The sequence below is a fragment of the Petaurus breviceps genome, unplaced genomic scaffold (assembly GCF_028583685.1).
Source record: "Petaurus breviceps papuanus isolate PSGF00001 unplaced genomic scaffold, PetGlider_PUasm1.0 64, whole genome shotgun sequence".
NCBI lineage: Eukaryota > Metazoa > Chordata > Mammalia > Diprotodontia > Petauridae > Petaurus > Petaurus breviceps.
In genome coordinates, this window is record NW_027186428.1 from 6,280,969 (window position 1) to 6,293,090 (window position 12,122).

The 12,122-nt window shown below is 44.8% G+C and overlaps 1 protein-coding gene across 1 annotated transcript in view; it reads right to left on the minus strand.

The window, feature by feature from the left end:
* Positions 1-12,122, minus strand: part of AHNAK2 (AHNAK nucleoprotein 2) — a 112,426-nt gene that overhangs the window by 6,341 nt on the left and 93,963 nt on the right. The window contains exons 6-7 of the mRNA XM_069103837.1: positions 8,658-8,842; positions 57-5,538 (exon numbers count right to left, since the gene is read on the minus strand). Coding sequence (XP_068959938.1) covers positions 57-5,538; positions 8,658-8,842 — 5,667 coding nt within the window. The remainder of the gene's footprint in view (positions 1-56; positions 5,539-8,657; positions 8,843-12,122) is intronic.

Below are 12,122 nucleotides of genomic sequence, written 5' to 3' on the forward strand. Positions count from 1 at the left end.
TGGAAGGGACACATCCAGCTCTGCCTTCGGCAGGGTCACGTCCACTGTTGGTGCGCCCTCTTTGCTTGGAGCCGAAACTCCAAAGGATGGCTTTTTAAATTTGGGCATCTTGAATTTGCTGTCCTTGCCCTCCACCTCCTTGTCTTCCAGGTGAATGTCCCCTTCCACCTTGATTCCCTGCACATCGATGTCAGGGCTCTTGATTTCCACTTTGCCTTTGGGCAGAGACACGTCGACACTGGGCATGGTGATGTCCACTTTGGGACCTTTGATGTCTGCTTTGGGCATTTGCGGCATTTTGATGCTGGGCATGTGCACCTTGGGCATGTGTCCTTTGATGACTGCAACTCCGGTCTTCCCTTTCAGGTCACCAAGCTGCACTTCTCCCTCTGGCAAGTGGGTTTCCATATCTACACCCTTGACGGCTACCTCCACTGAGGGAGCCCCCACACTTATATCGCCACCCTTGACTTCTCCCTGGACAGATGGAAGGGACACATCCAGCTCTGCCTTGGGCAGGGTAACGTCCACTGATGCTGTGCCCTCTTTGCTTGGAGCAGAAACTCCAAAGGATGGCATTTTAAATTTGGGCATCTTGAATTTGCTGTCCTTGCCCTCCACCTCCTTGTCTCCCAGGTGAATGTCCCCTTTCACCTTGATTCCCTGCACATCGATTTCTGGGCTCTTGATTTCCACTTTGCCTTTGGGCAGGGACACGTCGACACTGGGCATGGTGATGTCCACTTTGGGACCTTTGATGTCTGCTTTGGGCATTTGCGGCATTTTGATGCTGGGCATGTGCACCTTGGGCATGTGTCCTTTGATGCCTGCACCTCCGGTCTTCCCTTTCAGGTCACCAAGCTGCACTTCTGCCTCTGGCAAGTGGGTTTCCATATCTACACCCTTGACGGCTACCTCCACTGATGGAGCCCCCACACTCACATTGCCACCCTTGACTTCTCCCTGGACAGATGGAAGGGACACATCCAGCTCTGCCTTCGGCAGGGTCACATCCACTGATGGTTCGCCCTCTTTGCTTGGAGCAGAAACTCCAAAGGATGGCATCTTAAATTTGGGCATCTTGAATTTGCTGTCCTTGCCCTCCACCTCCTTGTCTCCCAATTTCATGTCACCTTCCACCTTGACTCCCTCCACCTCGATGTCAGGGCTCTTGATGTCTACTTTGCCCTTTGGTAGGGACACATCGACACTGGGCATGGTGATGTCCATTTTGGGGCCTTTGATATCTGCTTTTGGCATTTCTGGCATTTTGATACTGGGCATGTGCACCTTGGACATGTGTCCTGTGATGCCTGCACCTCCAGTCTTCCCTTTCAGGTCGCCTAGCTGCACTTCTCCCTCTGGCAAGTGGGTTTCAATGTCTACACCCTTGACGGCCACCTCCACGGAGGGCGCCTGCACACTTAGTTTGCCACCCTTAACTTCTCCCTTGAGAGACGGAATGGACATATCCAGGTCTGCCTTGGGCAGGGTCACGTCCAGTGATGCTGCACCCTCTTTGCTTGGAGCAGAAAATCCAAAGGATGGCATCTTAAATTTGGGCATCTTGAACTTGCTGTCCTTGCACTCCACCTCCTTGTCTCCCAGCTTCATGTTCCCTTCCACTTTGACTCCCTCCACCTCAATGTCAGGGCTCTTGATGTCCACTTTGCACTTGGGCAGGGACACATCGACACTGGGAATGGTGATGTCCTCTTTGGGGCCTTTGATGTCTGCTTTTGGCATTTGCGGCATTTTGATGCTGGGCATGTGCACCTTGGGCATGTGTCCTTTGATGCCTGCACCTCCGGTCTTCCCTTTCAGGTCACCAAGCTGCACTTCTGCCTCTGGCAAGTGGGTTTCCATATCTACACCCTTGACTGCTAGGTCCACTGAGGGAGCCCTCACACTCAGGTCGCCTCCCTTGACTTCTCCCTGGACAGATGGAAGGGACACATCCAGCTCTGCGTTGGGCAGGTTCATGTCCACTGATGCTGCCCCCTCTTTGCCTGGAGCAGAAACTCCAAAGGATGGCATCTTAAATTTAGGCATCTTGAACTTGCTGTCCTTGCCCTCCTCCTCCTGGTCTCCCAGCTTCATGTCCCCTTCCACCTTGATTCCCTCCACATCTACGTCAGGGCTCTTGACCTCCACTTTCCTCTTGGGGAAGGAAACATCGACACTGGGCATGGTGATGTCCACTTTGGGGCCTTTGATGTCTGCTTTGGGCCTTTGCGGCATTTGGATGCTAGGCATGTGCACCTTGGGCATGTGTCCTTTGATGCCTGCACCTCCGGTCTTCCCTTTAGCGTCGCCAAGCTGCACTTCTCCCTCTGGCAAGTGGGTATCAATGTCTATGCCCTTGACGGCCACCTCCACTGAGGGCACCTCTACACTTAGGTCGCCACCCTTGACTTCTCCCTGGATAGACGGAAGGTACACATCCAAGTCTGCCTTGGGCAGGTTCGTGTCCACTGATGCTGTCCCCTTTTTGCTTGGAGCAGAAACTCCGAAGGATGGCATTTTAAATTTGGCCATCTTGAACTTGCTGTCCTTGACCTCCACCTCCTTGTCTCCTGGTTTCATGTCCTCTTCCACCTTGACTCCCTCCACATCGATTTCAGTGCTCTTGATATCCACTTTGCCCTTGGTCAGGGACACATCGACACTGGGCATGGTCATGTCCACTTTGGGGCCTTTGATGTCTGCTTTGGGCATTTGCGGCATTTTGATGCTGGGTATGTGCACCTTGGGCATGTGTCCTTTGATGCCTGCACCTCCAGTCTTCCCTTTCAGGTCGCCAAGCTGTTCTTCTGCCTCTAGCAAGTGCCTTTCCATATCTACACCCTTGACAGCCACCTCCACTGAGGGCGCCTCCACACTTAGGTCGCCACCCTTGACTTCTCCCTCGACAGACAGAAGCGCCTCACCCAGCTCTGCCTTGGGCAGGGTCACGTCCACTGATGCTGCCTCCTCTTTGCTTGGAGCAGAAACTCCAAAGGATGGCATCTTAAATTTGGGCCTTTTGAACTTGCTATCCTTCCTATCTCCCTTTTCTCCTGTTTTGATCTTCCCTTCCACCTTGATGGCCTCCACCTCGATTTCAGGGCTCTTGACATCCACTTTCCCCTTTGGTATGGACACGTCCACACTGGGCATTTTCATGTCCACTTTGGGGCCTTCCAGATGTGTGTTGACTATTTTAATACTTTGCTTTGTCATGTCCCCTTTGATAGTAACACTTCCTTTTTTTTCTTTCAACTTACCAATCTCAATATCTCCCTCTGGCCTTTTATTTTCAATACCTATACCTTTTATTTCCACCTTTTGGTTCTCCATTATTTCTACAGCTCTCTCAGTTTTTTCCTTCACCTTTCTATCTGTACTTTCAACTCCTTGCATTTTTAGGCCTATTTCTCTTTCTTGAGTCTTCATTTTTTCAGATGTCAATGATTTTTCAATTTTTCCCTGAGTATCTGGAAGTGTTGGCACCTTTATACTTGGCATCTTCACTCTGTGCATCTCTCCCTTGGAAGTCTTTCCTCCCGGAAACTCTATATCTACTTCAAAAGTCGGAACTGTTTTGTCTTTCACAGCCAGATTATCTTCTGTTTCCAAAGTGTATGATGTGATAGTCATTTTAGTGTCTTTAATGTTGGCTTCTCCATCCACTGAGGATCCAATGTCCTTACCACCTCCCCAGCCAAAACCTGGCATGGAGAATCTTGGAATTTTGAATTTGCTTTCTTTGTGATCACCTTCCTTTTCTTTCAGTCTTACATCTCCTTTTACATTCACTCTTTCTTCTTCTGCTCCAGCATCCTCCCTGTTTAGTTTGATCTTGGGCAGAGACACATCTACAGTTGGTATGCTGATATCCACCTTTGCACCTTCCATGTCTGCTTCAGATACTTGTGGTATTTTGATACTTGGCATCTGAATCTTGGGTCCTTTGATTCCCATGTCATCATTAGCTTTATGATCTTTGACAATGACTTCTTCCTCTTGTATTTTCATACTGAGATCTATACCCTTCTTTGGGATTTCTGAAGATATGAGTGACAAACTCAGGTCTCCACCTTTGTCCTTTCCCTTTAGGGAAGAATCTACCTCTCCTTTTGGTAGAGATACCTCTACTGAACCTTTTTTTTCTTTGCTTGGAGACCATCCAAACGATGGCATCTTAAATTTGGGCATTTTGAACTTGCTCTCTTTCCCCTCCATGTCCTTTTCCCCCATTTTGACTTCTCCTTCCATCTTTACTCCTTCTATTCCTGTCCCTGGACCCTGGATCCCAGTCTTGGGCTGGGATACATCTGCACTAGGAATGGTAATGTCCACCTTGGGGCTGCTAACATCTGCTTCAGGCATTTGGGGCATTTTCATGCTGGATTTCTGGGCCTTCCAGTCTGACCTCTCTGTACCTTTCTCAGTTTTGCTAGGGCTGGTGTGATCCAGGCTGGGAGTCTCTACTGAAATCTTTCCACCTGATCCATTCACATCTGGTAAGAAAATATTTCTCTCAGGTGTGGTTTCCATAAGCATCTCCCCCACATTCCCCAGGGCTTGTTCCCTTTCATGCCCTGTGACATATCCTTTAGCCTCAGACACTTTTCCTTTGGAAAACCCAAACTTGGGTGTTTGCAAAGTCGGTATTTTCACTCTTATTTCTGGTGCTTCATAGCCTTTGGCCAATTCCTCCTGAGGCTCCTGAAGTGTTAACTTGGCAATCCCAATCTCCAGCCCTTGTACACCAAAGGAAACATCTTCTGATCTTTCTCTTGTTTCTTTTCCAGTCTGTAACCCATGCCTTCTTCCACTCACTGTGTCCTTTGTGGTGTCTGTCCCATCATCCGATTTTTTCCTTCTGCCTCTTACAGACACATGAGGCCCTGTGAGTGTTCCAGAGACAGAAGCTGGGATGCCTATCCCAGCCCCACTCGTAGCTTTAATTTCTGATGTCACCTCTTCCTGTTTCCTTGTTCCAGATTCTATTTGGAGCTGTAGCTTTAACTTGTTCTCTTCATTTCCCGAGTGCTCTGGGATTCCGGCTGCACTCTGGAGTTCCAGCCTGCCCAGTTCCATTTCTGGTTCTTGTATATCCAAGGAAATCCTTTGGTCATCTTTTGCTGCTTTGTTTCTTGCCTCTGCTGTTGTCATGCCTGCCTTTGGTATCTTGTCATCTATCTCTGGCTTCCGGTGCATCCTAAATCCAATGTTCAGGAACTTCCTCTTTCTCTCACTGCCTTTTTTCCCTTTCAGATGCATCTCCTCTCTGGGGAAATGTAATTCAGTATCTGTGCTTGTTGGAGAAAGGTCAGGTGCTCTGCCCTCACAAGCATCTGACGTGCTATGTGACCTACGGTGGCTCACAGCCTTTTTGGTTTTCTTTGCCTGGAATTTGGGCCACGACAGCCTCTCTTTCTTTGGCCTCTGGCTCCTTCCAGTTCTGGATTTGACTATTAACTTTTCTTTGTCCTCTTCTTCTTCAAGCATCTTTTCCATAGCCTCCATTGTTCCATCTGTCAGACCTTCACCCTGAATAAGAAAGGATTACCCTGTTAGCTTATCACCTTCATTTCCTGGACAAACCAGGAATTGGGTTGTCTCTTCCCTAACACCTCAAAGCAAAGTTGATGTAAAGAAAATTCTATACCCAGGACAAGGCACATCATGAGTAATCAGTATCGTGTTATGGTAGAAAGAGCTCAGGATTTAGAATCAAAGGTCCTGGGTTTGAATTTTGCCTCTGTTGTTTAATGCCTGTGGCATAATCACCTCTCTGGGCTTCAGGAAAATGAGGAAATTGAACTAGATGATCTTTATTTTTTTCTGCTTTTTTGGAGGAGGGAACACAGGGCAATTGGGGTTAAGTGACTTGCCCAAGGTCACACAGCTTGCAAATGTTAAGTGTCTGAGATCAAATTTGAACTCAGGTCCTCCTGACTCCAGGGTTGTTATTCTATTCATTGAGTCACCTAGCTGCCCCCTGAACTAGATGATCTTTAAGGCTCCTTCTGGCTCCAATAAATTCTAATAATAACAGCTTATTGTGTATGATGCTCTAAAGTTTACTAAGTGTGTACACACCTTGAGCTTCATGGCGGAGCTCACCCCTGCTTCCTACCCACTAGATTTGACCATCACTTCTGTCTCCTCTCTCTCTGCAGGTAGACTCAGTGCCAAAATGCAGATTTTCATGAGGAATTAGATGAGCACAACCATCACCCTTGAGACTGAACCTTCTGATACTACTGAAAATGTCAAAGCCAAGATACAAGATAAGGGAGGTATTCCTCCTGATCAACATGGAATGATATTTGCAGGTAAGCAACAGGAAGTAGAATGTATTTTGTCTGACTGTGACACTCAGAAGGAATTCTCCCTTTATTCTGTGCTGATGATTCAGGGTGGTGCCCAAAAGAGAAAGAAGTCTTATGCTACTCCCAAAAGTCTAAGCAAAAGAAAGGTAAGTTTGCTTTTTGACGTACTACAGGGGTGATGGGAATGGCAAGATTAGTCTCTTGCAAAATGACAGTTCATCATTCTGATTAACATAGTGCTGAAACCTTTAATGACTAGTCATTCTGACAGACATCTTTGTGGCAAGGATGGTCTACTACTTCAGCAAGCCAAAAGACAAGTAAATGTATATGTGTTACCTTGAAAAACAATTGACTATTTGAAAAAATAAAATAAAGTTTACTAAGCCTTTTCCTCATAACTTTATCAGGCAGGAAGTATAAGTATCAATATCCCCATTTTATATATCAGAAAACTGAGGCTCCAAGAGGTTAAATGATTTAAGATCAGAAGATTTAGAGTTAAAGGGGACATTTGAAATCATCTCATCCAAATTTTCATCTTATAGATGAGAATGGGCCCCCCTCTCAAGCAAAGACTCAATGACCACTTGTCAAGTACATTATAGTTGGGGTTCCTTTAAATATAGTTTGTTCTTTTTTTTCTTTTTCTTTTTTTTTTCCTTTTGGAGGGGAAAGGCAGGGCAATTGGGGTTAAGTGACTTGCCCAAGGTCACATGGCTAGTAAGTGTTAAGTGTCTGAGACTGGATTTGAACTCAGATCCTCCTGACTCCAGGGCTGGTGCTCTATTCACTGCGCCACCTAGCCACCCCCAGGTATAGTTTGAATTATATGACTGCTAAGGTCCCTTCTAACTTCCAAATTCTGTAATTCTGGGAAATTGAGACCTAGAAAAATTAAGTGACTTAGCCAAGGAAGTGAATAGCAGAGCTAGGATTCAAACCCATCTTGTTCAGATTCTAGTATCATTTTCATCTGTTGGCTGGGAAGTTGCTGACTTACATTAGCAGATAAATTTTCTAATCTAGGAGTTCCCAGTAGCAGTGAAATCACAGGTACAGACCCCATCCCCGTTCCTTCACAGAGGGGGGAAACGAGGCTCAAAGAGATGACATGACATCATGGCATCAGAGGAGTTAGAGCCAGGGGAAGTTTACAGATCGTAAGATCAGAGATGGAAAGTGGGAAAGGGCATTGGCTGTGCTCTGGTCCGCCCTCCCCCATCCCCTTGTTCAAGGAACATTTAGGAGAAATTACTCATTCGAAGTTGTTCAGCTAGTAACTATAGACCTGGTCTCAAAGTAAAGTCTCCTCACTGGTAGTCGTCCCCCCCCCCCCCAGCTCTATTGTTGCTGACTGGCTTTGGGATAGATTTCACACACTCAGTTTGGGTGTGAACAACTCTCTGTTAGGCCTTTGAAGCATTCAGGATCTAATTCAACCAATGAAAGAAGAAAATGAATGATGTTCAGGGATTGGGGCACAGTTCCGGGATAAGGCCAGGGATCCTCAGTAAATTCTTGTTGAATTTAACTAACACTTTCCGACCTGCTTTGCTCAGGCAAACATCAGTTTGGAGCCACAACTGAGCCTTTGACCCAGGATGCTGAATAAGCCCCTGCAGTGTTTCAGAAGGGCAGAAATGCATAAGCCTACATCACAGATAACAGGAATAATGAGCTTAAACAGGAATCTGCCAGATGTCGTGAGTCCTTCCTCTCTCTCCCACTCAGCAGCACCTCAGATCTGAGTTCTTCCCTGGCTTGGTCTAGCAGCTCTGCTTCCCTCTACATCGCCCCCCACCCCTCAGATAACTGATTCCATAGTAACAACCTCACAGTATTCCAGCCAGTTTTTTCAACCCCAGGGACCAACATCCCTTGTTGTTAATCTTGGTGTATACAGCTCTTTGTGACCTCCTTTGGAATTTTCTTGGCAAAGATATTGGAGCAGATTATCATTTCCTTCTCTAGCTCATTTTACAGATGAGGAAACTGAGACAAATAGGGTTAAGTGACTTGCCCAGGGTCCCCCAGCTAGTAAGTGTCTGAGACTGGATTCGAACTCATGAAGATGAGTCTTCCTGCTTCCAAGTCCAATGCTCTATCCACTGTACCACCTACCTGCCCCCCCAACATCATCTACTCCCATTTTTAAAGACATTAAGAACCCACTGCTTGCCCTAGGCACAAAAATTGCTCACTATAGCTCTGGGTCATTGGTTTCTCCTCTATCTTCCCCTCCAATGAATCATTTTTTGCTGCCCACATCAGATATCTTTGTGCTGGACAGTACATCTAGTACCACAGTGGGAGAAGCCTATGTGATTTTACCTGTTGGTCTGTTTCTCTAACATCACTTGAGGTTGGATGATGGACATTTTCTGTGTCATCTTTTGATGGCAGTTTTCGTTTGATATTGAACTGCACCTTATATGGTTCAGAATACTGTAGGATCTTGAGGGCATCTTCATATTTAATATTGTCAAAATAGATAGTTGCACTCAGAAGTTGGTCACCTGCAGAAAAAAAGGCATTGGAACTCTGAGACTTCAGCATCCTTCTCAGCCTCCCTCTAAGGTTGGGAAGAAGGCAGGCATATCACAGATTATCTCCATTTTACGGATGGATAAACTAAGGTTCTGAAAGGAAGAGGGGAGAGAACATGCATTTCTTAAGCACCTCCTATGTGCCAAGCAGTTTACAAATATTATCTCATTTGATACTTGAGTTAAGATTCCTATCCCCAGGTCACCAGAGCTGAGCACCTTCAGGCCTGCTAATTCACAGGATCAGAGAGAGAACTGGAAAGGACCTCATAGAGCTCCTTTATATTAGAGATCAGGAAACTGAGTGAGGCTCAGAGAGGTTACGTGATCTGTCCGGAGTCATACAGGTTGTAAGTGGCAGAGCCCAAGTCCAAGGACTCTGAGTTGAGGGCTCTTTCTAATGCACCATGATACAAACAATAGTAGTTCTCGTATCTATAATGCTTTAAAGTTTCAAAGCACTTCACAGGCTCACACTCTTGTAACTGGAATAGATTTTAGGTATTATCTAGTTTAGTTTCATTTTCTAGATGAGGAAACAGAAAGTAAGTGATTTGACTGAGACCACATGGTAATTAAGTGGCAGAACTAGGGTTTGAATCCAGGCTGTCTGAGTCCACATTTAGCCCTCAGTCTTTCCTCACAACTGCCCTGAGACGTACAGAATATAAGTACTACTATCCTCATTTCACAGATGGGGAAAGCAGGGGTCAGGGGATTGAAATGATGAGCAGCTATCAGGCAGCAGACCTGGAATTCAAACTCAGATCTCTCCAGACTCCAAATTAGGACAGTCTACTCCCTTACACTGCTTCTGGGTATGGTTGCTATGATCCTAGCTAGAGTCCCTGTTTCATCCAAAATTTCCTGCACAGAAAAAGACAGAACGTTTCCTCAGACGGAATGTAGAACAGCGGAAATAAACAAGTGTCAGGGTAAAGCAGTAGTTCTCCTAAGACAACCTATGAAAATCCCAGGAAAGACCTGACCTCTGGCAGGAATGAAGTGCAAGCACTTCCAGGCCAGCTCTGCAGAATCAACCAACCCCTGGGGGCAGCTGGGGTTGGGAGACAGCCTCAGCCTTAGAATCTTTCATCTCACAGTGTGGGCGTTTGATTGCTGAGGAGGAGAAGACCGAAGGATCTGATGCTGTCGAGAAGTGCCAAGCACAGATAGGCTGATGTCCTGGGCTGTGGCTACTGGGAAAAGGAGCTAGCAAGTGCCCACTGAGTGACACAGCAGAGGGGCGGGGCCCCCCTGGCTGTGGGCACCTGCAGGTATCCCTGTTTCAGTTCCAGGACAGAGAGGACAGCTGTAATTTGCAGCCACCCTAAGGGACTGCAGGGAGCAAGATCATTTGTGGGACAGTATGACCAGGGGTTCTAGCCTTAGCTTAGGAATAGAGAGGAGAGCCCAAGGTTGAGCCCCAGGACAGACTTCAGAATATAGCAGTAAGAAGGATTTGAGGCTTGGCGTATTATTATTCCCCATACCTTGGGACTAGAACTCAATCACACTAATAGCTGCAAAAAATAAAAGTAAAACAAAACAATAGATAAAAATGAGCAAGCAAAGGAGAAAGAACTGAACCATGGATAGCTAATATAGAGATAGAGAAGATCTGGGTTCATATTCTGAGGAAGAAAATGGAGCTTAAAAAGCTAATCCTCTTTCAATGAGAAACATCAAGTAGTCCCAACCACAAAAAGATTTCTTAGAAGAACTTAAAAAGTCCTTTAAAAATCAAATAAGAGAGATTGAGGAAAAATTAGAAGAAAAAGAGTAATCTAAGAAAATAAAGAAAATTATGAAACAAAAGTCAACCAAATTGACCAAAAACTTAAGGAAAAAAATAATTCTTTGAAAGCTAGAATTAGACAAAGGGAAGCTAATGATATTCTAAGACACAAAGAAATAATTTAAAAAAATAAAAAAATGAAAAAGAGGAGAATATGAAAGATCTCATCAGAAAAACAATTGATCTGGAGAACAGATTAAGGAGAAATAATATAAAAGTGGCAGGACTACCTGAAAATTATGATTAAAAAAAGAATCTTGATACATTATTACAAGAAATTATCAAAGAAAATTGCCCTGAAGTTCTAGAACAAGAAAGCAAAGCAGAAATAGAAAAAACAATTCACCAATCACCACCTGAAAGAGATCTCAGGAGGAAAACTTAAAACAATATAATAGCCAAGTTTCCAAGCTCCCAGGTTAAGGAGAAAAGCAACAAGAAAAAAAATAATTAGAAACACCTGGCTGTGTAACCTTGAGCAAGTTACTTAACCCCAATTGCTTAGGGGCGGCCAGGTGGCTCAGCGAGTAAGAGCACCGGCTCCAGTGTGGGGATATCCTGGATCAAATCCGGGCTCAGATACTCAGCACCACACCCAGAAACAACTGGCCGTGTAACCTTGAGCAAGTTACTTAACCTCTATTGCTTTAAAAAAAAAAAAAAAGAAAGAAAAAATAATTTAGATATTGTGGACAATACAATAAGGATGACACAAGACCTAGCAGTTACTATACTGAAGGACCGTAGGTCTTAGAATACTATATTTCTTCTTCTTTTTTTTTTGCCTTTTGGAGGGTAGTTGGGGTTAAGTAACTTGCCCAAGGTTACATGGCTAGTTTTTGTGTGTGTGTGTGTGTGTGTGTGTGTGTGTTAAGTGTCTGAGGCCAGAACTGAATTCAGGTTCTCCTGACTCTGGGGCCGGCGCTTTACTCACTGTGCCACCTAGCCACCCTGAGAATACTATATTTCATAGAGCTAAAGAGCTGAGGTTATGACCAAGGGTAACTTATCCAGCAAAGTTAAGTATAATCCTGAATGAAAAAAGATGGACTTTTAACGAATGGAAAGACTTTCAGGTATTTGTGAAAAAAAAAAAACAACACAGTAAAAACTTTAGGGAAAATTCAACATATAACATCCAAGAGAAATATAAAGTAAACATTAAGGACCAATTATAAGGGACTCAATAAGGTCAAATCATTTCCATTTTATATATGAAAATATTATAAGTTCCATATGACTGTCATTTTCATTTGGATAGTTTGAAAGAAAGACTTGGGCTGAGCTGAGGATGATGGAGTGATTCTAAAAAAAATAAAACTGTGTGGGGAGAGATAAAAATGAGCAATTATCATACAAGTGAGGCCAAAAAAAAAAAGAAAAAAATTGATACAGAAGAAGCTAGCAGAGGGGAGGGGAGGTAGTGATGAAATCTTATTCTTACTGGGAATG